The 27,675-nt window shown below is 45.2% G+C and overlaps 3 protein-coding genes across 7 annotated transcripts in view; 1 reads left to right on the forward strand and 2 right to left on the reverse strand.

The window, feature by feature from the left end:
- LOC135396814 (uncharacterized) overlaps positions 1-12,842 on the forward strand; it is a 143,133-nt gene extending 130,291 nt beyond the window's left edge. For all 4 annotated transcript variants that reach the window (XM_064628009.1, XM_064628010.1, XM_064628007.1 and 1 more), the window contains 12 exons: positions 1,846-1,946; positions 2,099-2,215; positions 2,301-2,358; positions 2,446-2,538; positions 4,339-4,500; positions 5,444-5,599; positions 6,550-6,645; positions 6,728-6,857; positions 7,660-7,785; positions 7,929-7,939; positions 8,110-8,226; positions 9,496-12,842. In XM_064628009.1, coding sequence (XP_064484079.1) covers positions 1,846-1,946; positions 2,099-2,215; positions 2,301-2,358; positions 2,446-2,538; positions 4,339-4,500; positions 5,444-5,599; positions 6,550-6,645; positions 6,728-6,857; positions 7,660-7,785; positions 7,929-7,939; positions 8,110-8,226; positions 9,496-11,595 — 3,267 coding nt within the window. In that variant the 3' untranslated portion in view covers positions 11,596-12,842. The remainder of the gene's footprint in view (positions 1-1,845; positions 1,947-2,098; positions 2,216-2,300; positions 2,359-2,445; positions 2,539-4,338; positions 4,501-5,443; positions 5,600-6,549; positions 6,646-6,727; positions 6,858-7,659; positions 7,786-7,928; positions 7,940-8,109; positions 8,227-9,495) is intronic.
- A 96-nt stretch (positions 12,843-12,938) lies between these two features.
- On the reverse strand, positions 12,939-18,063 carry LOC135396816 (protein yippee-like 5). 2 transcript variants are annotated; one of them, XM_064628012.1, is made up of 3 exons: positions 17,959-18,063; positions 17,319-17,505; positions 12,939-16,649 (listed from the first exon to the last, which is right to left on the reverse strand). In XM_064628012.1, the coding sequence occupies exons 2-3, from the start codon at positions 17,477-17,479 to the stop codon at positions 16,454-16,456; spliced, it is 357 nt and encodes a 118-aa protein (XP_064484082.1). In that variant the 5' UTR covers positions 17,480-17,505; positions 17,959-18,063; the 3' UTR covers positions 12,939-16,453. The 2 variants fall into 2 exon arrangements, with proteins under 2 accessions (XP_064484082.1, XP_064484081.1); XM_064628011.1 differs by having other exon boundaries at positions 17,831-18,062.
- A 4,696-nt stretch (positions 18,064-22,759) lies between these two features.
- The window catches only part of LOC135396819 (protein-cysteine N-palmitoyltransferase HHAT-like), a 35,834-nt gene continuing 30,918 nt past the window's right edge, over positions 22,760-27,675 (reverse strand). The window contains exons 10-12 of the mRNA XM_064628014.1: positions 25,530-25,731; positions 23,234-23,369; positions 22,760-23,145 (exon numbers count right to left, since the gene is read on the reverse strand). Coding sequence (XP_064484084.1) covers positions 23,021-23,145; positions 23,234-23,369; positions 25,530-25,731 — 463 coding nt within the window. The 3' untranslated portion in view covers positions 22,760-23,020. The remainder of the gene's footprint in view (positions 23,146-23,233; positions 23,370-25,529; positions 25,732-27,675) is intronic.

Genomic DNA, 27,675 nt, shown 5'->3' on the forward strand with positions numbered 1-27,675 from the left:
ATAAAATAACATCTCGCGGATGCAATGCATGCAAACATGGACAGGAACTTCCGTCGGACTTTGTGCATGACCGTGTATTCACGTGAGCGACATCCAGACGGAATATTATAGTGGAAGGAAAACAAGAAACTGCTCACGGCGCGGAAGTGCCGCAGTATTCTATGTTGAGCATTCGTACAGTGCCGGAGTACCGGAAGTGGCGTAATGTGCACATAGCAGACGACACCACCGGCCTTGTCGTCTGCTAAGGAATAAAGACATGACGTTGAATGCTCGCGCTCACGTGACTGCAGAAATGCTATGACGTTTCGCGCATCTTCCGCTGCAGTGGTGTATGTTGAGGAATGTCGCTCGTGTGAATACACGGGTTGTGCTTCTGCGAAATAAGCAATGCAGGAGAAAGAACAGCGCTGAATTGTCTCGATTACGGCGTTGTTGGTTTGGTCGTCTTTGACCACATACGTGACTGGAGGTCAGAGGAATGTCCTGGCTGCAACGCGACCACCTGTCTCCTTCAGAAGCAACTCCTTCACTACTACACTACTAGTGAAACGAACATCTTCTGGGTGGCTATATTGAGAGGAAAGCTTACACGAACTGCCCGGTATTTTTTTTTTTTTTTCGTTTTATCGGCTTTCAAGAAGTAGTATTTGAAAGACCATCAGTCCTCGCAACAACACAGATGGTATCGTTTGATGAGGCACCACGAGAGGGGCTGCTGCAAAAGGGAGAGATGAGTGCATATTGGGGGACGGGGGAGAAGCGGAGACGCGAAAGTCGAAACAATGTGATCAATCATGTCGCCGTAAGGATGTGATATGGCGTAGATGTAGATGAGAAACGATAATGGCCGTTCGAGGTTTTAGAGCGGTCTGCAAGGCAACTGGATATTGTTATTAAAGGAACAAGAGAACACTTATCACGGCGCAATTAAGTTTGCAAGAAGCACCTAGAAAAAGCATCCATGAGCGGTGCGGCGCGATCCTGGAGGCCCGGCCAACACCACCTAGAAACCTTCTGCATCTAGATGACGTTGACCCGGCCCGATCTTCTTGCGTGACGTAATGAGGATCGTGTGACGTGCTATACTGCTAGGGAGCAGCCGCTCACCGTGCGCTACGGACATGGCGCGGCCGCGTGGCAACACTTGCGGCTCACCGTACTTGCGGTTGACTCTCCACGTGACGGAGTGACGTCTCTACTATCGGGCGCTCTGAAGCCGTTGAGGGGTTTCTGGAGTGTGAGCACACCAAAGACTCCGCGCGCGCGCTACAGGTCTGCTAGGATAATCGTTCATTCACAAGAACACATGTTATGTTGAAAGATGAAAGTCACTGAAAAGGTTAGCCAGCTGTAGGGATCGAACCCACATCTTCTGGATTTTCTGGATCAGTTTATCTTTTGTTCAACATGTTATGTGTTGCGCAATACACTGCAGAAAAGAAAAGAGGAAAATTTATAGCGGGGGCCTTCACCGCTCCTTTAAAGTTTGATTCTAATGTGGCTCCTTACTCGGTATACTTAAAAAAATCAGTTCGTGTTCGCTGCTAGGAATTTAATCAGTGTGTCCACATCTTGTGCAAGTACATGTGCAGTCCCAGCACGAGTACCAGGTCCCAGTGTGAGGAGATTATAGTCTGCTGTTATTTATTTGTTTTTTATGTATACAATCATCAGTTGAAAGAGGTGAAAAAGGGGGCATGTGTTGTTTCTCGCTGTCTCACTTAATATTCTCCACCTGTTCTCCGTATTTCTTCGTATCGCTTGTTGAAAACTTGTACCTCTCATAGCAGCTGCTCAGTTTGTTTAGAACAGAAATTTGACCTCAGTGTTCATTCCTTGCAGGGCTATCTGAAGCCATTATCGCAAGAGACTGGTGACAAGATTAGCCCTGATGATCTGAGCTACCTTTTTGGAAACATCGAGGATATCTATGCCTTCAACAGGTACAACATGCCATATTGAACTAACGATGCAGTTCAAAAGCGATACTTACATGATATATCTTGCACCTAACATACATAAAGCATAATTACTTTTTGCCAAACTGTGCGTGCCAGCTACTTTTTATTGATTACCCCCATCTTCCCATTTTCAGTGCGTTCTTGGAGCACCTGGAGAAGTGCGGATCAGACCCTGTTGCCCTGGCACGATGCTTTGTCACAAATAGCGATGGTTTTTCAGTTTACACCGAATTTTGCACTAGTTACCCCAGGTGAGTTTCTCAGTGTGACCTCCCAATGTGTTCGCAGTGTATTTCTCGTATCCATACTAACAGTCGCTCTAATGCACTATTTCAGGACAGTGTCTGTTCTAACGAAGCTCGTGGGCCAATCTGAGACTGCGGAGATATTCAAGGTAGGACTCACCATTGGTGTCAAGATGTCATATCGTTGACAGCGAAAAGATCTTTGTGAAACACCTGCAACATTCCATTTAATACAGGATCTGCAGCTTTCTTTACACCACAGCCTACCACTGGGGTCGTATCTACTGAAACCGGTTCAGCGTATACTCAAGTACCATCTCCTTCTCCAGGTATGAGGCAGATTATACTGCTTATTATGTTTCTAGTAGAGATGGGGTGAATCTAGAATTTTCCGAATCCGAATCCAAGGGAGGTACTGCGAATTCACGAATCTCGTATCTTTCGAATCCTTTCTTTAAAAAGCCAGGGGAAAAAACACTTCTAAAAGTATTTTCAAGCAGAATATGACATATTTTTTTAATGAAAAACAAATGAAATAATACTTCACTTTCAGGATGAAACATGCCCATATACTTCTTCTTAAATGTAATTTATTTAACATGTTGTTCATCGACTACAGGAAATACAGAAATTCTCGATTCTGAATTCCCGGTCTCCACAGGCGCTAATTTTAAAAAGAAACAAACAAACGTGATTGATGGATTCTAAAGATTCGATTCATCGTTTTGGGCACTGGGATTCGGATTCCCGAATCTTGAATCCCTGCCTAGGATTCGCGGATTCGGTTGGCACATCCTTAGGTTGTAGTATCCTTTCACTGATGCTGAGGGCAGTGAGAAGTTTCCTGTGAGAAGTTGTGTGCTTTGAAGGGCAGGCTGAGCCAACGCCTCGCATGCTGTGGTGGCTGTCTGATGCAGGGGCTGGGGTGTGACCCATTTGGCTGGAAACTAATTTATCATCCCCCCCCCCCCCCCCCCCCCCCGCAGCCCACTTTTGTGCCAAGTATAATTTTTGTATGTTTCTGCATATGAAAAGGTGTCTTGGTGGCTGGTGTTTCTTCAACGATGATGCTGTGAAAGAATCTGTGAGCAGAATATGTGCAATAAGAGTTTAGAGTAGACATGGATATATTATCTGAGCACGTCTTTCATGACACGCGGAACCACTCTACGATGTGGGCATGCAAAAATTGGCGTCCTGCTATGTCAAGTGTCTCATCAGGGGGAACTGCGTAGGAAAGTAATCTAAGGTACGTAGAAGGAATGAGGCACATGTTTATCGCTTTGCCTTCAAAAAGCAACGGAAGATTCCCATCCGCGTTTTGGGTCCTGGGAGCCTCACTACTTGACCCCGTTCCACTTCCCGGTCAGCTTGGGTAGGGTACAAGTGGGGCCATTCAGTTGGCCAGCACAAGTGAGCCGGAACTTGTGCTAAGGATGTACGGAACTTTATAAAATAGGAAAATGCCTCCTTCTCAATTACAATAAATGGCAGTATATTCGAGGTCATGTTGATCGCCTTACAGCCACACTAGCAACTTGGGGCGTTGTCCTCGTTAGTTTTGTGTAACAAACTCTTTGATTATGAAGGATATAATTTCGGCACAATGACAACATCCGTTTCTTTTCGTGTGCTGACGCTGTTGTTGTTGTCAGAAAAAGGAATGAGGCAACATAGATAGCACAAAGGACTTGCCCCCTCCCCATTCTGTGTGTGTGTGTGTGGGGGGGGGGGGGGGAAGCAGACGTTGAGGGCATTTATGGCTCTCTGTCAGATGTACACTTTCCTTGTTGCACTTAAATGCCAGAGAGACAAAACCATAGGCCCCCACATGTTCTTTCTAGCGTTCGCTCAAACACTGGAACAGTTATGCCTGCAGGATACATAGGCCACTGTAAGCATCAGTGTGAAATTCACACTTTTCAGAATAGCTCACACTGTCAGAAAATGTCACCAAAAACGTATTATTATCTTTTTAGTTTACTGGGCGAATCTAAAAAACCTCTGAACCCTATTTTATATGAAGTCTGACTATCAATGCGATTGAGCAGCCATTGAAGAGGGTTCATGATTTGACACAGCTTGCAAAGTTTTCTGTGTCATGATGGCTTTTTTGTTTGTGTTTGCAGAACATTGTCAAAAACTTCGACAAGGAAAGCGATGGCTACCCAGACATCAAGAATGCACTGTCAGTGATGACAGGAATAGCGTGTCACATCAACGAAATGAAACGCAAACATGAGCATGCAGTCCGTGTACAGGAGATCCAATCACTACTTTATGGGTGGCAGGTAAGATATAAATATTCTAAAGCGCAGGTGGACAGTGACCTCTACTTTAAAGGGACTGCAAGCACCATGTTTTTATGTACCACCATGGAGAACTAAGCTTTGTGATGTCTCACACAAGCCATTACGTCTCAGTTCTACATACTTTTCATATTAAGGAATTTCAAAGTCTGACAACTTTGTGATCTCAGTGCTCGCAGACGTCCGCTATGTGAAGCAGTGTCGATGTCACAAGCTTTCAGAAGAACATACCATTCCCTTTACAGTCCCGTCGTGTTTCAGGGTTGTTTGGATTTAATCCTCATGGATTTTATCTGGTGGATTTTTTTGGATTTTATCCACACTATTTTATCCGGATTTTTTAGAGATTCTGTCCAGATGTGATGTGAAAGACAATCTGAATTCAACGTCACACGGAAAACTCCCGCTTTATTTTATTGTAGTGTTGGCTGTTTACAAAAGCCCAGGTATGTGCAACATTAACTTTTTTTAACTTTTTAACTCAACTTTCTTTACTTATAACTTTTCAAATTTAACTTTTTCCCCGCTTTCTTCCGTTTCCTGGAGGCACTGTAACTGAAGTGCGCCGAAACAAGATAGCTAATACAGGCGTGTAGGATCTACACCATTTAACCACGCGTGCATGGAACTCCACCTTTCGGAAAACAATAGAAACTGATACAATGTGGCTGGAACAGGCAGTTCTATATACCGAAACTATGAGAGGTCATCCGAAGTCAAGAACAGCAAAATACATTTGTTTTTACTCCGTGTCACATTTCTAGGCTTGTCTATATTCTAACAAAATATCCGGGTTTTATCCGGAAAAGCCCACTGGAGAGGATCTTTTTAAAAATATCCGGATTTTTTTCAGTCCTGTGTTACTTAGATGCACACCGAAGCAAGTACGGATACTCTTACTTCAGCACTCTTACCTTCTCTGTAGGGCAAAGACCTGACTACATACGGTGAATTAGTTGCGGAAGGGTCCTTCCGGATGGTAGGAGCCAAGGCCCTGCGGCACTTATTTCTTTTTGAGAAAGTGCTGCTCATTACTAAGAAACGTGAAGAAGGTATCCTCAACCACAAGACACATATCATGGTAAGCATTATTGTTGTAGAATACTACTGATAAGGAATACAGCACCTTAGTAGGGCTGCATGAATATTCATATTTTATCGAATACCGAAGCAAACAAGTCGAATTTCGAATCGAACGAACGTTTATTTCAAACCAAGTGTATTCGAATAGTTCTCGAGCTGCACACGAAAACGCCACGTGAGAAAGTGAGTGCTGCTTCATGTGAAGATATGAATGTATATTGTATTAGGTACATGTGCTGTACATATATATCTGACTGTATGGTACATGTGAAGATCAATTTCGGGCCTATATATGTTCGCTTCGTATATTTGTTTCGGGTATGTACTATCCACTTCATGCTTGCTTCTGTTTTGAAATGACAATTCACAAGGTACTTTGTTTGGTTGCGTCACCAGCGTTTCAATTGCCACGGTGAATTGCTACACACATGTTTAGAGCCTGAAGTTTTCGGGAAATATTTTTTTCTAAATTCGGGGAGTAAAAATGGGGTAAATAAACATGTGCTCTAAATTCATGCAAATTCGGGTGGGAAAACTTACAGTACACTAAATTCGGGGAGAAATCGGGCTCAGTTACTCAAACTAACTGGACTGGTTTAGTACAAATGGTGATGTGACGGCGTCATTTGCTGCCCAACAAGTTAGTGTGCAATCCTACAGACGCCTCAGTGAGGGCAATTTGCCAGGTAAAAATTGGGTTTCACCCTAAAGTGGCAACCTTCAATTCGGGGAAGAATCGGATTAAACCCTAAAACTTAAGGCTCTACAGATGTTACAGTTCAATACCGCATTTGAATTTTATTCTTGATTGTGACATTCAAGTGCCACATTTGCTTCCTCACGTGACTTTATCTTGCACTTTCACGTTCTTATCATATACGGCATATTATTTGCATTGCAGTGTTGTTCTTATCACATACATGAAATATTATTTTATTTGCACTGCAGTGTTCAAACCTGATGCTGATAGAAAGTATCCAGGGTGAACCGCTTTACTTCCAAGTGGTGCCTTTTGACAGTCCGTGCAATCAGTACTCCTTTCAGGTGAGCTCTATTTGAGTTCAGGTGAAACTATTTTCAGAGACCACGCCTTATATTAACACTCACCTGTCGTTTTTTCTCGTAGGCTCGAAACATCGAGCAGAAGCGAGAGTGGTGCCTTCAGTTGAAGCGAGTGATCATCGAGAGCTTCAGTGCAGTCATTCCAAGTCACGCCAAACAGCTGGTTCTCGAGCTTGGACAGTCGAAAACCGATGGTGAGCTTTGCCATTTTTTCCAAATGACTCGTGAAATTTTTCACATGGTGAATATCTTTAATAGATTCCTGTTATGACATGCAGGAAATCCAACAGTGAAGCCTTCTTTAATATTCACAAGGAGCTCTATCCTTTCGATCATGACCGCGATCGGTTCATCGGTAACATCGATAGAGCCGATGAACCGATAGGGCTCCATCGAACCATCGAACGGGTAGAGCTCCTTATGAATATTAAAGAAGTCTTCACTGTTGGATTTCCTGCATATCATTACTGTTCTGGATGCTGGCTGTTTTCTTCACTTCCCTCTGCTATAAATTAATGTTACAAAAATCCATTCTTGGCGTCCGTTTACTCTGGGAAATTCTACATGGGTAAGATTCTCAAACTCTAGATTAAGGAGGAAGACATCACATATCGCTCTTCAGGGATATTTCGAGATAAGATAATTGGTTGGGTCTGCCAATTTGTTAGTCACAGCCATTTTTAGTGTGGTTTACCCATGTTCATGAAGGTACACGATGCCAGCAGCATGTGTGCTGCGGTGCATGTTAGCATGTAGTGCATATTCCATGTGCATAGCAACTACATTTGTTGTAAGAACATGATACAGAGAAGTGTCTGCTGTATATGGAGAGAATTCCTGTTGAAACTGTCACCTTATTTGTTACATTTAGTAATTTGTTTTAAATTGGACTGCCATCAGTACAATTCCCTGAGTTGATTGTAATGTTGTGGTAACATTATCAAATTTGGGCACGAAACTGATGGAGTAATGCAGTTTTGTGTTTGCTCTCTACAGAAGACATGTCCCATGAAAAGAGTTCCGTGAAGAAGTCCCTCTCTGCACCAGAGTACCTGAAAAGGCGGAAAAATGAGAGAAGAAAATCAGAAATGAACCTCCACAGGGCATTTCGTCTTCGCAGAGGTAAAAAAGACTCCTCGAAATGCAAATAAGCTTTTTATCGTTTATAAACGTATCTGTATGAAGTCCTTTAGCAGAATATCCTTTATCTCACGCTTATCATAATAGTAGATCACTAAAATTATGTGTCCTCTACTATTTTTCAGGTCTGAAAAAGGTGAGAACAACATCTTGAGTGAGAGGAAGGTTCGGAAATCTATGTGTGGTTCAACACAACAGGCAGCATGGAAAACATTAAGAGATGGCTCCTTCATCCAGTATCTAATGAACGGAAAATGGATTTTCGAAATACTCATTTGGTAACATCTGTCCAAATTTTCATTACAGGCATTCTCACAAGATATGTGTACATGTAGCTGCCACACAAATATCACCTCACCAAGGTTGCGTAGAGCTAGCGCAGATGCTGCACCTCAACTCTCAAACAGTGGATCATGTAATCAGGTATGATCCATTCCATAAAAATTTAGAAAATACAGTGGACTCTCGTTAATTCATACTCCTGGAGACCAAGGACCTTTCTTTGACTTATCAGGCTGTCATCTAAATACATGTGAAATGACAAAATATGGTTTAATATATGGCAGTAGTTCTATGTACTATACAAAATTATTTTCTATAAATTTCCTTTTCCAAAAATTCGAAATTTGTTTGAGTTAAACACAAGTACTAGGGGTGTGCAAATACAAATATTTTAAGGCTATAATCGAATTGAGTGAGGGAAAAGATGCCTAATATTGAATATTCGTGCAAATTTTACAGTATATTCCTTTTGCATTAGAAGTTTGCAATTTGTAGTTCACGGCTTCAGCGTAATTTTTCTGGCATTAACTGTCACAAGAGAGAGACGCAAATTTTCTGTGGTAAGCCCCTACTCTTTAATTTTACATGATAGTGTTGCTTTTGTCATGCTTTTCAGGTGAGTCTGCACTTACTGGGGTAATTATCTTGATTTCAAAATTTGATGTCAAGCAGTTGCATGTGCAGTCAAGATGTGGCACGTTACACAGATGAGGCTGTAATTGTTCCTGAACAACCACAGGCCAATTGTAAAACAAACAAATTGGCATCCTGCCTCAGCTTTGCCATGAACATCCTTTAGTGTGTTAGTTTGTTTAGTTAGTTTGTTTGCTGGAGCGTGTATGTCTTGCCTGGGGAAGTCGCACTGCTGAAATTTTGAACATAAGGGGCATCTTTAAGACACCCTTTTTGTTACTGGGTTGCAGGCATTATTTAAGTGTCTTAACTTTTTAAAGGCAACCTCCCAGACATCAAACCAAAATCCCCGTCGGCACCGCTAAAAGTGCACGTGGGAGGGATACCACCCTTTCCTCAGGCGAAGCATACACAATTAACGTGGGCTAACGTTATCGTAAGCTGGAAAATAATGGTCCGCCTGTGTTGGTCCTGCAGCAGTGGCAATTTCGTAAAGCAGGCTTCACTTCATGCAGGGAAGCATCAGGTGAAGCCCACTTTCGGGGTGGTGTTCATATTTGGGGAATAGTCAAATATTTGTAAAACAGAATATTGAATATTCGATTCGAATTCGAGAACTCGAATATTCGCACACCCCTAAAAAATACTGATTATCCAGATTAGAATTAACGCGAGTCTACTGTATGTCATCCTACTTTTCAGCTCATTCTTCACAGAGTCGTTTAACAGTGTCATTCTGAAAGTGGTTGCAGGAAAAAAAAAACATTATTTTTGCAGTGTTCCAGTTCCTGCCAGCAGAGGTCTTCAGCCTGCAGCAATTCCACCTCCTACCCTGCAGTTAGTGCACCAACCACACCATTGCCTGGCTCCCCAGCAAACGCTGAATCAGCCCAGTCTCCGCAAAGCCCATCCCCACGAAGACAGCGGGAATGGGATCTCATTGACACCAGTGACACAGAGAATGAAGATAATTGCTATTCGGGAGTCAATCTACACAGGCCATCACGATACCGACCTGCTTCGGCTGTTCCTCCGGCACTGCCGTCAGGCACAGAGGACTCATCCGGTGAATATGTCACCTTTGAGTTTGCCAACCGTTATGCCACCCGAGATGCAGCAGTGAGCTGCGTCGACGAAGGTCGCAGCCAAGAAGCCTCGAACGACGATTCGAGTAGAGGAAAAATGAACTACGACAGCCTCTTTAACCTCTGGACACGTCTTGGGACTGTTCCGCAGATGATGGAGACATCCACTTGTTCAACGGAACTTCCACAGACAAAGAAGGCTGGGGCACCCGTGCGAAGAACCCAGTCGTTTTCAGAAATGGCGCGGTCGAAGGTGTCGTCACTTATTCCGAAATGGCCCGGAGGTAGTCAGAGGCCCACGAACCTGGAGCTTCGAAGGTCCTCCCTCGGGTTGTCGGCAACAGACTGCAGTAGTCCGACCGTACCATCTGTGTGGCTCGACCAGCAGCAAGAGCACCTACCTTCAAATACTTGTTCAAAATGTGGATCTCTGCCACGTAGCTTCCAGCTGGGTGAACCAGGGACGACGAAGACGCAGCAACTTCGAGCGCGGGTTGAGAACTCTAGAGCGCAACACTTGGACCAGAGGCCGTTCACGATAGCCTCGGATAAGCCTTCGCAGGTGGACTTTCCAGACAATCTTGACAGGTACCTCGACAGCCACACGTGTCAACCCTGTCAGTTCAAGGGAAACGGGGACAAACTCGATGAGGGACAACTAATGACAGGATGTTCCAACACCCCGGCAGCCAGCTTAGAAAACGTCAGTACAATTCATCCGGACCACAGGATATACAGGAGAGAAGGAATGCGACAGACTAGCTCCTGGAGAAATGTTCTGTCTGGTTTCGGATCGAAAATAACGAACCTGCGTTCATCGCTGTCCCCTAGTCACAACGACGGACTCGAACAGCCGCCGGACAGGTCGCCGAGTCGGCTCAGCATCCGCAGCGAACGGAGTACGGATTCAAAGATACTAAACTCTCGCCTCATCACGTCCATCGGCAGGGCGTACGCCAAAGTGGTGCAACCTAAGCCCAAGCCGACGGTGCTGGCGAGTCCGAGACTCCAGCGGGTCCAAGGGAGCGCAACCGTCGCAGCCAGAATGGCTCGTCCGAGGGACTCCAATTATTGCCTGCCAAAGACGATCTTGGCAATACTGTCAGGGGAGACGGATGCGAACCTACGGCCAGATAGTGTGTTGTCCGAATCTTCAAATCGCACCTCGTCCTCCTCCAGCGAGGGAGACAAGGCCGAACAGAGGAGGGGCCTGGAACTCCTCGATGCTGGAGACGAGTCTGACGCAAGTGACGCATCCGCTGACAGTTACTACGAAAGGACGTTTGAGGCGATAGAAAATGTGCTAGTGGAAGAAATGTTCCGAGACTCCGCTATTTATAGTGAAGCCGAAGACGGAGATGTGAGCGTGGCAGAGGTCTCGTACGACTACGAGAAGTCTCCGTCGGACCTGCCCAAAGTCACCACAACTTCGACACTGACTTCCCTGTGCGTTCGTAAAGTGAAAGGAACGATTTTTGAAAAGCTGAAAGTGCTGGAGGAGAACGCAAAGTTTAAAGCTGACGAACTCTCAAAGCCCAGCGTGGAAGGCCTGAAATCTATTCAGGAAAGACGTAGGGAGCTGGAGCAGTGGTGCAAGTCACACCCAGAAAAAGAGGACAGGACGGAGTGCAACAATGTTCCTACGGCCACTAAGCAACTCAAGGACACGACAGAGCCCTGTGGCATGGCAGTTGTTGACACAGAAGACGAGTCATTGCCGCACATGAAGAAGGGCTGGGTGAAACACGTTGTTGACCGCTTTCAGACGGGAGTAGGTGATGGGGGAACGTGACGTCCTTTGTTGGGTTCTGCCAAAATGACTGAGTGCCAAAGCATATCAAAGTTTTGTTAAGAGTACGTTGTGAGAAAAGATACCACGCATGGTGGTAGCTGGACCATAAGCTGCGGTAGTGGTGTGGAGTAGATGTTGATATTCAGGGTTTCAAGTGCCACCAGTAGTAAATGTTAAGTCATTAAATAAGTCAGTTTCTTGCCGTAATGCTGCGAGTTCATTATGCACAGGCTAAGATTGGTACTACTATGTCCAGTACTTTTCCTACAGGTTGCGCGATAATTGATTATTAATTCTAGTTTGCCTGCTGTTGAAACGAAAAGGATTGATAACAGATTAAATACTTTGACGTGCTCCACAGCATACAATATTTTCTTTGAAATAAGAATGAGCATGCATAGTTGACCAGGTGCGAGATTCTGGTCACTGAATGTTCTAGCATATCACAACAGGTGCCTAATACGTGTCTTCCTGTAAGGATATTAAGTACACCTTTCGAGAGTAATGATCAGGTTATCCTAAGTTATGTAATATTTCTTCCCATGTCACACATATCGAACCCACCAATGGCATACTTACTTGCATTTTCTGTAAAATAGTATCGGTACAGGTTCTACCGCTATTTTTGTAGGACAGCGATTTCCTAGTCACATGTCTTGGGTCAGCAAGATTTTCCCAAGATCTTACGATGTAGCCATACTTATTAAATTCGTGTTGTAGCACAATGCAGGGACAATACATACGAGCATGGTGTCCAATTTTTGTGTTTTCGCTTTTGCATGTGCATTATGCCGTAAGCACTGTTTATGTCTGTGTTAGTAGGCCTACATTCACTGCCCTTATGTTTCGATAGTTATTCTAATTTAATATAAGCAAAATGTCTGGAAGAAGAGGTTTGTATTTCTGTTGCATAAAGGCAGTCATCTCTGTAATAACTGTAGCATAGTATTTATGTAACAAATTTATACACAGTAGAATATAATGGTCTGCAGCTACATTTTTTGTTTGCAGCTGTTTTTTTTTATAGGCTATCCTTTTGCTGATGACAAAGTGTGGCGAACACTTGTTCATTTCAGCATCAGTTCTGATGTCTGTTAAAAAAAATTACCTGAATGTATTTTTGAACGTTTCATTGCAGACATTGTATTCCATATATCGAAGCATACTCTTTCATCCTCAGAGCTAATGCAATGTTCTGAGACCTTGTGTGCTGAACTATAGATAAAGATATCTTTTCCACAGCTTCACATGTGTGCAGTTTATTCTTAATTATACATAACCTTTCTTTTGTTCTGTTTGAACCTGGCAAGTCATTGACAAGTGTGTATAAACAGGGAAAGCTCTCACTCTACTCAAATTTTTATTATCATTATTGCACTTATCAAAACTACACAACAAGTTTTGAATGGTGTGTTTTATATGCTGTATCAGTATACAGTTCTTAATTAATAATTATACAATTAACAATTAATTAAGGTGTGCACTTATGGGAGAGAGAGAACGCATTATAATTCTAATCCATACATTTTGCAATATTTTCCAAGTATTTCATCGATGTGTAATATGCAAGTAGGACATAACAAAATAACATCAACTCAACTTCCTGGTGAAAAAAAATTACACAATGTAAAACTCCACTGCTACTAAACGAAACAAGTGATCGTACAAAGTTTTCCAGGGTGCCTTCCCACTTATTCAATAAAATCTGACCCCACACATCTGCGAGATTCTATTCGCAGGTATGGGAAGGCTAAACATTGAACACTGCACAAAATTTCACCCCCATGTGAGCACATGTATCTCAGTGTACGACTGTTGATGTGCAAAAATAAGCTCTGATGACTATGACCACGGCGATCAGAACTGCCAACGTCTGACTCTCCAAGAGATGAAACTGAAAGCTCCGTTCCAATTCCAGCATCCTCACCGTCACAGTTACACATGAACACGTACATACTATTTTCGGACAACAGCAATGACTACTACTGACGTGAGTGACAAAGCTAGAATGGTACACTGCCACTAATCGGTTTTCTCACATGAAGCATGAAAAAGTTTAGAAGCCTTTACGCAGTTCATGTGTGATGAGCCACACTTGTCGACTTGCAATAAAGATTGGGCATTCAACGAAATGAATGAAAACTTTTGAGCTCCCTTAATCTTTCTTCCTATAGCTGTTGACTCCCCAAGACTGATGATTACCACAATTTTATGTTCTAGTACTCTCTTTGCAGAAGCTGTTTGATTTCACATCTACACATGCATCATCAAAATAAATGCTCTCTCGTGTGTGTGTGTGAAACTCTTCAGTAGGATTAGGTTGATCATTTTTCTTGCTAATGACTTCTCACTCTTACTAAGTGCTCTATGTTGAAAGTGACAGTTTATAAGGTTGCCACCATTGTTCCAATTGTATGCACAGTACAGTTTGGAAACATGAATGTGGCCACACTTAAACATGAAGGGAAAAAATTATCATTTATAAATATACAATTTTTGTACGAATCGCAACAAACACTCCTTTTTATTAGCAAGAGCTGAGCTTCTCCGTATTTTACCAACCCAAGTTGGAAAGTACACAATGTGTCAATAAACCCCTGGGAAGCTAGCAAGTTCATGACATCTCAAGTGCTTGAAACAACCTGCATGTCCAGCACATTGGCGAAGTATTTTTATATACATTTTGAAAATAATGTACGAGCCTGCATTTCAAATGTGTGAGCAGCCGCTTCTTATACCTATGCACTGTACCCATAAAATTGCCACACAACAGAGAAGCCAAACGAAAATTCACAGTGCAGTGCAACACATTTTCACTCTGAACACAGTAAAATACTTTCTTTTGGTTCCACAATGGAAGGAAAAATATTAAATTTGCCACCCTAGTGCCACAATACTTTGCAAGTTCGACCCACCTGGAAAAATGCAAACTCGATGCCGTTAAAACTCTCATCAGAGGAATGCGATTTTAAGGGGTTGCAATATCTTGATATTTGTGGTCAAATCCATGACGCATGCCATAATAAAGAGCAGAAGAATAATTGTTCTTCTGTGTGGCGCACTTAATGACGTGCACACTCTTGAGCATGCTGAAACTGCAAGCAATGATGACATCAAAGGAGCTAGAGCCTCGACCATTTCTGCTGGTTCGGAATGTGGCAGCTTCCCTAGCTGTAGTGGTATGCCATGATACCACAGCAGCACTAGCATCAGCAGCATCAGTATCCAAATGTTCTTGTTAAGTGATTGGGTTGCAGATTCACACAGACACAAGTAAGGATCTTTTATATGTATCCAGTATAACTTGGGACAAATTGTCAAAACCCCAGTAAACAAAAGAGGAACTGGAGAGTTGAAGCGCTTTGCTATCAAGTTTCTCTTCTGAATGCAATTTAAAAGGGTACTAAACAGGTATACAAGGTGTGTCTGTTGTTGTTACACTGGGCTATGCTTCTGATGGTGAAAGTTTTGAAGAAGTTATTGGTGCCAAAAAGTACAAAATGACTCCAAACTAATAAAGTATTTGCTGCGCTTCTTCATACTCATGCTCTGTCCTACAAAGCCTTGCTTGACAATAGCCGCACGTCGTTCTGATGTTGCGCTCCATCACACAGTCGTGCTACAGGACACGTTAATTTATTGCAGAATCGAGTGAGGCAAATTCGAAACTTCGTTCTACTAAGAACCTGAAAGTTCAAACTGTAGCAAATGTACAGAAATTTTCATTTCACGCACACACTACATTTTCAGTGCTGTATTTGTCTGCTAGTTGGAATAAATATCCGGCAACACCATTTCCATGGTACCACGTGCGTTCTAGCACAGTCACTATAGTGCAGTGTTTCCCAAACTTTTGGCGGTGATTGACCCCCGGAAGCGATGAGAACCAATTCACAGACCCCCCCCCACACACACACACACCGTTACAGCCAGTGCATAACCAGCAACCTCGTCAGTTGCTGCGTGCTTTCGATACAGCTTCAGAAACGATTCCGCACTGGTTTCTCCTTCTTGTTTGTATGTGTATGACGCGGACAAACGTGCATTGCAGGACTTTTCTATCAGAAAGTAGAAGCTAGCTGTTGAAGCATGCTTGTAGCAATTTTGGAAGTTCTGGGTGTTTGGAAATCGGGCAGCATGTACGAGCGAGTGTTTGTGGGGACGAAAATCCTCACTGAAATGTGAGAGACGGTTGCGGACCCCCACGGACACTCTCGCGGACCCCTGGGGGTCCACGGACCACACTTTGGGAAACACTGCTATAGTGTACCTAGAACAGGTACACTCCACATACCGTAGCCTGTAACAGTGGATTCCGCTTATGGGGTAGGAGTCCTAGTGGGTCGATATTTCCAGTGCCTCGAATGTGGCATTGTGACACGTGGGGATTTTGTGAAGTAGCTGAGTGTTGTAGGGAAGGAAGGAGAGAGACTCTCGCGCATTAAGGTTTTTCATTAGCATTGTCTCTCAACAAATATGCTCGCTAGAGCTAAAGAAATCACATATATTGGATGCTGTGGGCTACTTTTTTTCTTTTTTTTTAAGGAACATCATAAATGTTTCGGCAAGCTGCTTAGTGCCCCTTTGATGCATAAATTTACCACTGTGCACACAGACACATTCTGGAGATCACAAAAGACAAATCTTTACTGCCGTCTTCACTGCCGCGTAAGCAACAGGGCAGGGGCATCACTGCCTTTGAAATGCCACTGCAACGTGTAACCGTGCCAAACTTGGTGCATTTTGTTGCTCACGTGTCTCGAAACCACGTGAACGTTGCCTTTCCGAGGAAATTCTTGTTTGAACTCTTGACAGCATGAGTTCATATGTGTGCCACCACATCAACTTGGACGTGATGTCAGTTGCCCATGTGCTCTTCGATGCCGTCGCTTTCGGTAACGAGGGCTCGCTCGAGGATCACCCGTCCCTCCTTGTAACGTTGGCTCTCCTCAGTAGCAAACTCGTAAATCCATCCCAGCTTTGTGTCACAATTCTTGCAGGAGACATCTCGTACCATGTGCCGGCCTGTCAGCATGACACGGTCTTGAACTTCGCTGTTTTCAAGGAACACAAATGTTTTAATTTGCCAAGAAGTCAAGTTTCACAACAACAAAAAATTTTTTTTTTAATCTTTCTTGTTTGTAAGTACCTAATGACCCACAGTGTCTTGTGGTGTGCAGGGTGTTTCGAGGCAAACACTGAGGCCCTTATGTCTCTGTGATGCCATGAAGTATGCACACTGGCACACAGTAGAAGCCTAACATGCCAAATCTTGCTGCCACAACTACTGTGTTGAAACTGCATGAATTTTTCTATCTCACTGACCTACTGAAAGTGTCAAATACACTGAAGTTACCAGGGAACTACATATGCTCATGTCAATTATGTTACTGGTGCTCCAAGGGGCTCCGTTGTGGTGTGCTCAAACAGAAAATACACAATGCACCTGTATTCAAAACTGCTGCCCTGAGGAGCAGGGAATCAATGGTTGGTATTACAGTCACGAAATATAGTGCCTATATAGTGGCTCTAGTTGGCATAATCTAGTATAGCCTAGTGCCTGCCAAAACCTGGTAAGTCATAGCAGCACATTAAATATTTAACAAGGGCTATACGACCTACTCAAAGAATGGTGTAACAACATTCTGCTGGCTATTATGCATAAGACAACACATTGACAATGTTCTCTACATGCGTGTCGATCAGTTTCTTAATTACCGTACCTGTAATTGAGGTTGACGACTTTGTTGAAGAGGAATGCCCGACCCGTCGCTCCTGTGAACCTTGTGCTGATGAGCTCATTGCGATTCGTTAAGATGGTGTCGCAACTGGCGCATGAAAATAGCCGGGCGCCACCGATGTGATCCAAAAAAATACGACCCATTTCTGCCAGCTGCGCAGGGTGATTACCTAAACAAATACAACATCCGTACAAGGAACAACATGAGAACGACAACGCCATCTTTCCATGTCGCCACGCTGCTTGGACTAAAATTTATTGCAATGTGACACATTCTAGATTATGGCGAGAGTCATTTCTCAATATTTCGAAGTACTCGCACAGGTAACTGCGCACTTGCTTGCTAGCGTTCATTCTTCACAACAATATCACATAATCGCACGTCTCGAATTTCAGTATGAATGCAGGGGTGAAAATTCAAGACACTCCAAATTAACCGCAATGGTCAGTAGTTCAATGAAACTAGCAGAAAATGATCTCTAGCAGTTGGCTTACTTTTCTACGTCGCGAACTCAAGTAAACACAGTGCGTCGATGGAGAAGGTAAGCGCTTCGAACGCATTCATCATGTTAAGGCGTACGAGGCCGACGATAATGTAGAAGGCGGCATCAGGACAAGCTCACCATAGGACAACAGCAACCAGAAACTTGATTACAAACACACGCTTCACGCTTCCACCCGATGGTGGATGCTACGCATGGCAACAAATAACGTCACAGTCATCTGTCCCACTCCGCGAAATGAGCCAAGCCGATTTCTCGTATGTGCGGGTGTATTTGCGTAGTATTGTGGCAGTGAATAAGCTTTAGTACACATCAACTGCAACTTTTTTAGTTTTGATTACGCTTTGCGGACTTTGAAAAGTATATGTCCGTAGCTGCAGACTATATCCAACGAGTGCCCTCGAGGCGGCAAATTCAAACGCGTGTAGCCGTGTACACACTACAAGGCATGGTGCTACGAAGAATTTCGTGCAAGCGGGCCTAGATTTACATTTTTACATATTTACATTAAGGTGAGTCATCCCATACATGTGTAATATACCTTGTATGTGTGGCGACATGCTTCACGTGCTGCAGAGGAGAACAGCGAACAATTTCTACCGTCTGCAGTGATTTGCCCCATACACTTCTACGCCTTCTCCTTTTTTTTCTATAGTCAAACTTAACCCCCTACACTCTCCTAACAGGATAACACCCCCCAAAAATCTGGAGGATACTCCCTTAAATTTTTGTGTGATTGTGCAATATTTTGTAAAAACCATGTAAATACACCCTCCTGCGAAGCCGAACACCCCCAGGAGACGAAATTCTGGGTAAACTACTGCTGGGAAGGTTCTATAAGCAATGTTTTCCTACCGCCATCGGCCAGGATCGAACTCGGGCTGCTTTGAGGTTTTATGAGAGAACTGGAGGGATGCGCGTTGCAGAAATCCTTTTCTTAATTTTCGTGGAGCTGCAGTAGTTTCGGTTTCGCGCCGCCCCGACAACACGGTATTTTCTGAACGTGAATTTTTTTTTTTCAATATCCTTTTGGTAAGCCCAACTAGAGAACATTTAAACACATAATAAACATTACTGTATCAGTTGTAACCTAGCAGAAATACCATGGTTGGACTGTTGCAGATAACATATAGCGCATATTCTGTCGCAGGAGACACGTTTCGCTTTTCATGTGGCTGCGGCTCGTGATAGGTAACTTTTACTATTGTTATCTCGTAAGCTCCAAGCAGCGTGGCGACATGGAAAGATGGCGTTGTCGTTCTCATATTGTTTCTGTACGGATGTTGTATTTGTTTAGGTAATCAGCCTGTGCAGCTGGCAGAAATGGGTCGTATTTTTTTGGATCACATCGGTCATGCCCGGGTATTTTCATGCGCCAGTAGCGACACCATCTTAACGAATTAACTCCTTCATTGCTTTAGTTTTGTGTGTCTTAGGCATTTTTGCGTCACTCTCGCTCGACTGACCAACAAGTTACCTAATACGTCCGATTTGTTGGTCTTTAGCCTTTTGCACGTAACGTGGCTCTGGGGTTTGTGTTTAGACTTACAAAATGATGAATTCAAGAATCACATCAGGAACGAAAATGCCACCTTGTGCACCTTTTGTTGTCTCGTAGTATGTCGTCGCAATGTTTCTTCGCAGGCAAAAAAAGAAAACGCGGAATGTCTGAGGGCTTCGAAACCGTAGTTTCCCCCAAAAAATCTACCCCCCTGGAGGATGTATGTTTATGGGTGCCTGTTTTTTTGGGTATATGCATTGGTAGCCGAGCTGCATTGGACAATCTCAGAAATTTCGGAGGGGGTGTTGCAAAATACATACCAGGGGGAGTGCGCAATCCCCGTCGGGGGTGTAGGAAAATCTCTGTTCTCAACCCTACATTATGCAACAGAATCTCACAGGACATGTACGCTTGCGTCGGCAACGCAACCTGACCTTCCTCCGCAACCTACCTTTGGCTATGCAACTGGCTATGCAACCATGAGCGACCATGGCTGAATGGAGCCGAGCTATATGGTGATGGGGAGTGGAGGCGTGATTGGTCAAGCACAAGCATTTTCCGTATCAAAAACGCATGCGTCTGAACATCGTGGCGTACGACAGCCGCATCATAGCTTTCATTTCCACATATGCATTTGTTAATGTGCTTACAGTGTGCACTGATTGTATGTGTACTAATCGAAAGTTCAAAACCTTAATTTTCCAGGTTACTAACTGTACGGCAATCTCCTCATCCACTTTCAATGACCTGTATAATGGTCGTTAGATTGCTCTCGCTGGCTGGCATTTTGACATGCGTATTTGTTACTGCGCTTACTGTGTGCATTGATTTGTTATCATGTATGCTAATCCAGAGTTCAGAAGTACTGCATGGTGTTGGTAAGCACCCGCACTGAAGCAGGGAGCACTCGCTCCGCCAAGGAGAGCTCTCCCTTCCTCCGGCGGGAAACCTCGGATTCATCCGGAAGTCCGGTTGTCACTTCCTTCACCTTGCATCAGCGATGGTCGATCGATTAACTGCCAATCAACCAATTGACTAAAACCCACACTGTAAAAAATTTCACCGTAAAAAAAACGGGCAAATGCAAGGAAAGTTGGCTGCCAAACATTGGCCGTTATTTTTACGGTGGCCCCGTATAAGTTGTGCCCGTGAAAAATACTGCATTGGCCAATAATTTTAACAGGGATACGCCGTGTAGCATTACTGTGCTGTGGTCGTTAAAAAAACTGCATTGGCCAGTAATTTTAACTGACATATGCCGTGTACCCTTATCGTGCTGTGCTCGTCCCTGGAGCCCCTCTTTTTTTTTTCTACATATAGTCGTGGCAATGAGAGCAGTTTAAGCAATGACCATGCGCAACACATTGTGATGTTTGTCACATTGAGATTTATTTTCTATGTACATAGTGATGAAAATGCGCCAGTCACCTCTGGCATGAAAACCCTGCAAAGAGAAAGAGAACTGTTACAGGGAGCCGGGCAATTGACATGCAATTATACTCACCGTTTATTTTGTTCAAAAGAAGAACATACGAAGGAACCATGTGCACCCATCAGTCAGGTCTGGCATCAAAATACTGCAAAGAGAAAGGAAACTGTTACAGGGAGCAGGGCAGTTGACATGCAGTTATACTAATGGTTTATTTTTTCGAAGGAAGAACATACGAAGGAACCATGTGCACCCATCAGTCAGTTCTGGCATGAAAACACTTCAAAGAGAATGGAAATTAGACTCAGTTTTATTTTTTCAAAGAAAGAACAAGAAGGTGCACACAAAACGCGGAGACGGCACGGAACTTCTTCTGGCAGCGTTCATAAGGACATCTGATCATGACCCTTTCGTATGTGCTGCTTCATATGTGACATTATCTCTATATTCGTAGTGAACTGACGCGAGCACGAATGGACGTGACATACTTTCGTGGTTTCGGAGAGCAAATCGAGGCGACCGCCCTGGTGTGTTCTTGTAACGTCCCAAAATGTGACATCCGAGTTTTGCATAGGTCGCCGCCGTGTACACACATAATGCATGACAGCACGGTATTCTGCTCGCTTCATGTACACCTCTACGGTGGTCAACTAGCCCATCAGAGTGTTAAAAACACATGGGCACCTTCCGCAACGATACATTACAACAAGAGCGCCTTGATCACCCTACGAGCCAGGACGTACACACAGAGCTAGGGAGACACTTCACAACAAACGCGAGCCACGATTTACTGGTGTCAAGTTGAACAAAACCAGGCATACGGTGCACCACGCTCAAATCGCAAAGAACAGGATGTGCGAACAGAAATGTGCTTACCTAACTACATGCATTCGCGAGATTTACAACAACCGCTTCGTCGTCCTTCGTCAACCATCGTCCGCGCACGATGTTCCGCTTCCGGCGTTTGCGAATGACGGCAATGCCAGCAATGCCCCGTGCTTGGCTTGGCCTTGCCTCCGCATTGAAGTTTTTGGCCGGCGCATGATGATGGCGCCACCGTTTTACGTAGTTTTCGCAGTATTTGTGATTACGGTAACACGCCGTCGTCACATACTACTAAACGCCCGTAGAAATCACAGTATTTTTTTACAGTGCAGCAGGTCGCACTACACGTTCAGTCCCAGCCCATAAACACGGACCGGCCACTTACGGTCATAAAATGACAAGTCCTCCCATCGTGCCCCCGAGGGGTTACTTCAGCTCTCAATGGACAATAGTGTTTCCTGTAACAAGAGTGGTATATTTACAGCGCTATGGGATGAGGGAGGCTATACATGGTGTCCCACCGAAAAAGGGCCAGGGGCTAAAGAAAAACGGAGTGCTCTACACAAATGGAACCAACTGTACGTGCTTGGCAGTTGCGTGGTCTATCCAAAATATTTTTTCATCGGCCCTTGTCAAGTAATTAGCGGTAATTAATTTTCTAACTTTTTGATTATCGGTTTTGGCTCTCAGATGTCAATGAGGATGTTGTAGTACATGTCGAAAAAGACGCAACTGAAGCGGTTCGAGGTTGCTATGGCTTGTGGTTTCGTTTTTTCCCGGGTTTAAAAATTGGTTTCAGAAGCCGCGCGCCGCAGAGCGCTCCCCATATTCGGCGCCCGCGCGCGACGATTGCAGTGCACTGTGATAGGTGTGCCGTGAAACAAGTGAAATATCTTCCTCTTGTGTGACGTGGCCCAAGGATGGTCTCCAAGCGCTAACCTCATGGTCAATGTACGCCGGAGGGCGCTGGAATCGTCGCGCGCGGGTGCCGGATTGTGGGCCGCGATCTGCGGGCCGCCCGGCATCTGAAGCCAACTTTTAAACCCGGGAAAAAACGCAACTACAAACCATAGCGACCTCGAACCACTTCAGTTGCGTCTTTTTCGACATGTACTACAACTTCCTCATCGACATCTGAGAGCTAAAACCGATAATTAAAAAGTTAGAAACTGACAAGGGGCGATGAAAAAAAATATTTTTGGATACACCACACAACAGCCAATCACGTAGAGTTGGTGCCATTTGTGTAGAGCGAGATCGGGTGAGCCTGGACTACCCAGACGGAGGCCCTGGAGCGATGTCGACAAACAGCGCTGTTCATAGCAATATTTGTACCATTGTCAGAGAAGCTAGGTCGTATCTCACTAATACGGCTATGGTGCCGTTCCTAACAAATCTGCAGTGACTTCGTTTTCACTATCTACTATTTATTCTTTATGTCTTTTATCTTTGGCATCTTTGATAGTTGACTTCTCCCAATCTCGGAGTTCCAAAGCAGCGTAGCCGTTGCAGTAAAATGCCAAGAAGAGTGGAACCACCGGCAGAGGGAACCCTGCCGAACAAGCCACGAAGAGACAGTATTATTATGAAAGCGCTTATAGATTTGTCGGATGGCGATGACCACTCGGTGTTATACTTACCAAGCAGAAGTTTCTTTGTGACCGTAAAACCTATGGTATCCCCCGCCAGGAAAAACATACAGGACGTGGCTGATAGTATGACAGACGCAGCAGATAAGGAGGCGTGTATTGGTCGTATCTGCCGAGAGTAGGTTGCCTGTAAAGGAAAAGGAAAACTATAAGAAACAAAAGAATCTGAGACATCACCTTTTTATAAAAATCACTGAGGGACTGTATCTGGAAGGAAGCCATATGTTGAGGTGCATCGCCGAGGACCCTGCGGTTGGTGATGCAACTGACACCGCGACTAACATATCAATGACGAAAACCCGAGACTGGGAAAAAGACGAAAAACAGACGACACAACACAAAGTCTCAATTTTATCTGTAACATATCTGTGAATCCGTTGTGTGATGGTTGCGGTGGAGGTGGTTATATTTCCGAGCGATCTGCCTGCCGGCCTGGCAGCATGCTTACCAACTTAGGGATGGGGAAGGGGCATCGTGCGTTCTGGGCCGACTTCACAGGGTTGCGCTTCACTGATGACAAGCATTGTCACCGTCGAACCGACGATGATAATTCTTCTCTCGTCCGACTATTTGTTCTGCAACTTCATCAACGACATTCATGGCGAATTTTACGGAAGGGCACCTGTTCTCACGTATACGGCGCAGACACGAGAGGACTTCCGTCCTATACGGATAGACGACGGGACGCTATCAGTTATCGGTGGTGGTCCCCGGTCCTCACCGGATAACCTCACACTCGCGACCAGAGCATGGGTTATTTTGCCGGTCTCTGGTCGCGGGTGTCATGTTATCTGGTGAGTGCGATAAGATGCGGCACGGTCGAGCTCAGCGATACGCCACGTCAGACCTTCACGTGAGTTCGTAGCACGCAGCTGAGCTAACGCCTTATCAGATGATTGTGATCGTGAATTTCGCGACCGACAAGGCTGAGCTACGGTGGAGAGTCAATTCAAGCGCCGTCGCCCAGGGCATTTGTGCCGCAGCCCAGTAGGAAGCGCTGGTTCGACACGCACTGTGTATGTGCATGTTCGTGTCATCTTAGGGCGCCGAGGCCAAACTGGCTGTACTGCAGTCTGCCGCGGGTATGTGCAAGTACACGTCGCGTAGTCTTACGTTTTCTAACATGGGAAAGATCAGCTATTGCCCTTGTTACATGCGAACGTAGACATTGCGTCTTTCTTGGAGGGCTCCGGTGTGGTGTCTGCTCGACGCCGAGTCCGGCACATTTGCAAGGAAGATGGCCAGGATGTGTATATCGCTCCCACGTCACCCATTCTCACCTTTATGCCCAATGTAGAAATCCTGCATGGATACTATTACACAGGGATGCTCGCACTATGCGATGCGGGAGTGCGTCGGGGATCCCATTCACTGTTTCAAGTGTCGGCAGTTTGAGCACAACGCACGTAATTGCCGTGGCGCAACAAGGTGCAAGATATGCGCGGGTCTACTGTCTACAGATGCTAGCGGACGACAGCGTGAAGCGGCACCTTCACGGTACCCCCGTTCCTCGGCATTTTACTGCAAGTGTGCGAACTGCGAGTGTCCCCTCACGGCTTCGGATTTACGCTGTGCACAAAAGGAAATAGCTATTCAACGGCATCAAGAGGCAGATCTGTCCAGGGCTGGCAACTCACCCTAGGGACAGTCAGGGCTTAGGAATCCGCCCTGTGACAGCTAACCTTGCGGCGCACCCGGGTGCCTGTGAAGAAGTACACAGTTCCGTGTGGTACTTTCCATCGTGCGTGCTGAGTTTTATCAGCAGCGACACAGTGCCGTCAGCCAGTGACAACAAGAAGTAATGTGAGCGCGCTGACTGGGGTTGTCGTCGTGTGGTTTGCACCAGACTCGGCTCCTCCAAGACGGGCTTACGTGGATGCTGACCGCCATCGGACAAGACCCCCTCAACGACAGCCGAAGATGTCCAACGAGTCGAGACATAGAAACACCACGGCCAAGAGCAGGGATGGTATATGATCAGTGCAATCCTACCGTTGTTCCTCACTGCATTGTAGTCTGACTTCGCCGCTTTCCAGCGCGGGCTGCTCAACTGCCTGAAGTTAGAACTCTTCTGGCAGCGAGTGATCTCTTTACATCCAAGCATGGAAGGACAGTATAAATCATTGACATATTTTGATAGTATATGCCGTCGACGTACATACTAATGCTACGGCTTCGCCAGTGTAGATATTTGCACTGAATACCGCTCGTTTTCGTCCGCTTTCGGACCATTCTAAGACCTGTTACACCAAGTGGCTACGTGCAGAGGTTTCGTTACAGTACTCACCATAAACCTTGCCCCGAGTCCTGTAACCAAGAACTGCGAGACTATTTGCTCTGCCAGTATGCCAGCAAAGTTAAGACCGCACCATATGGTGATGGATGGTTCCATCCCGTGCCACACCCAAATAAAGAAGAAACTTCCTGCAGCACCTACAGCAGCACGGACAGACCGCCATCCGTCGCCGAGAACGGGCTTGTAGATGTACCTGTAAGTAAAACAATCGCATTATTCGAGCAATTTTTGTTCTTCGCGAAGTCCTGTTTAACCGTGTTTGACCATTACAAGTGAATCTCCATAGAGTGTCGAAATCGTTATGCAAAACATGGGACAATACATTGCCATTGAAACCAGAACGCGGACCGTCGTGTGACGCTCTCCGTTCCGTCGCGGACCGTCGTGTGACGCTCTCCGTTCCGCCACACTGGTGACGTCAGCAGAACAGTAACAACGGTTACGTGGGTGCTCTTCTATGAAAGCCATATTCGTGCATAGAAGTTGTTGTCCGAATGCCATTCGAAGAAGTGGGGAACAACTCAAACGTAGTAACAACTTTAGTCGCCGGTGCGTCAGTTGTTTTGTTCGTCTATGCCAGGGGTCTCAAACACGCGGGCCGCATCTGGCCCGCAATTATCTGTTCTGTGGCCAAACAACACCAAACAACGGAGCTATACCCTTTCAAGAAATTAATAAATAGTTCGGAATCGGACCAGATTTTTAGGCATTCTTTTTACACTTTCCCGACGTATAGTGCTGCCCCTGTCAGGCAGAACGTACATGTGGCCAAGCCAAGTTACGGGCACAGCAACATGTGGCGCGCTCCTTGCAGCGCGTGAGCACCACTGATCTCTATAGCCTAATATGGCTTGATCGCGCATAGGGTGCGCCACAGCGTGGTCACCGGTCGCCATATTGGTGGGCCCAACGCATCCTGTCGTCTGCATTTAGTTCAAGCGGGGCCGCCCGCGTTTTTAAAAATTTGCTTTAAATTAGAGGGCATGCCACGCCAGCTTGTTGGAGTTTTGGGTGCACTTCACGCGTGGACAGAGACAGGGGGATAACTTTTCACAGGTAAGCTCTTCATTTTGAGGAAAAATCGTCTTTATTCGTATCGCATGCATCTGACAAATCGGAATTGCATGTACTGCTACTTCGCTGGTGCCGCAGCAATGCGACGCTAAACATGCGAATTTGTTCCACTTTTCTTGGACACTCACTCACTCACTCACTCACTCACTCACTCACTCACTCACTCACTCACTCACTCACTCACTCACTCACTCACTCACTCACTCACTCACTCACTCACTCACTCACTCACTCACTCACTCACTCACTCACTCACTCACTCACTCACTCACTCACTCACTCACTCACTCACTCACTCACTCACTCACTCACTCACTCACTCACTCACTCACTCACTCACTCACTCACTCACTCACTCACTCACTCACTCACTCACTCACTCACTCACTCACTCACTCACTCACTCACTCACTCACTCACTCACTCACTCACTCACTCACTCACTCACTCACTCACTCACTCACTCACTCACTCACTCACTCACTCACTCACTCACTCACTCACTCACTCACTCACTCACTCACTCACTCACTCACTCACTCACTCACTCACTCACTCACTCACTCACTCACTCACTCACTCACTCACTCACTCACTCACTCACTCACTCACTCACTCACTCACTCACTCACTCACTCACTCACTCACTCACTCACTCACTCACTCACTCACTCACTCACTCACTCACTCACTCACTCACTCACTCACTCACTCACTCACTCACTCACTCACTCACTCACTCACTCACTCACTCACTCACTCACTCACTCACTCACTCACTCACTCACTCACTCACTCACTCACTCACTCACTCACTCACTCACTCACTCACTCACTCACTCACTCACTCACTCACTCACTCACTCACTCACTCACTCACTCACTCACTCACTCACTCACTCACTCACTCACTCACTCACTCACTCACTCACTCACTCACTCACTCACTCACTCACTCACTCACTCACTCACTCACTCACTCACTCACTCACTCACTCACTCACTCACTCACTCACTCACTCACTCACTCACTCACTCACTCACTCACTCACTCACTCACTCA

Source organism: Ornithodoros turicata, chromosome 6 (genome assembly GCF_037126465.1).
Source record: "Ornithodoros turicata isolate Travis chromosome 6, ASM3712646v1, whole genome shotgun sequence".
In the NCBI taxonomy this organism is placed as follows: domain Eukaryota; kingdom Metazoa; phylum Arthropoda; class Arachnida; order Ixodida; family Argasidae; genus Ornithodoros; species Ornithodoros turicata.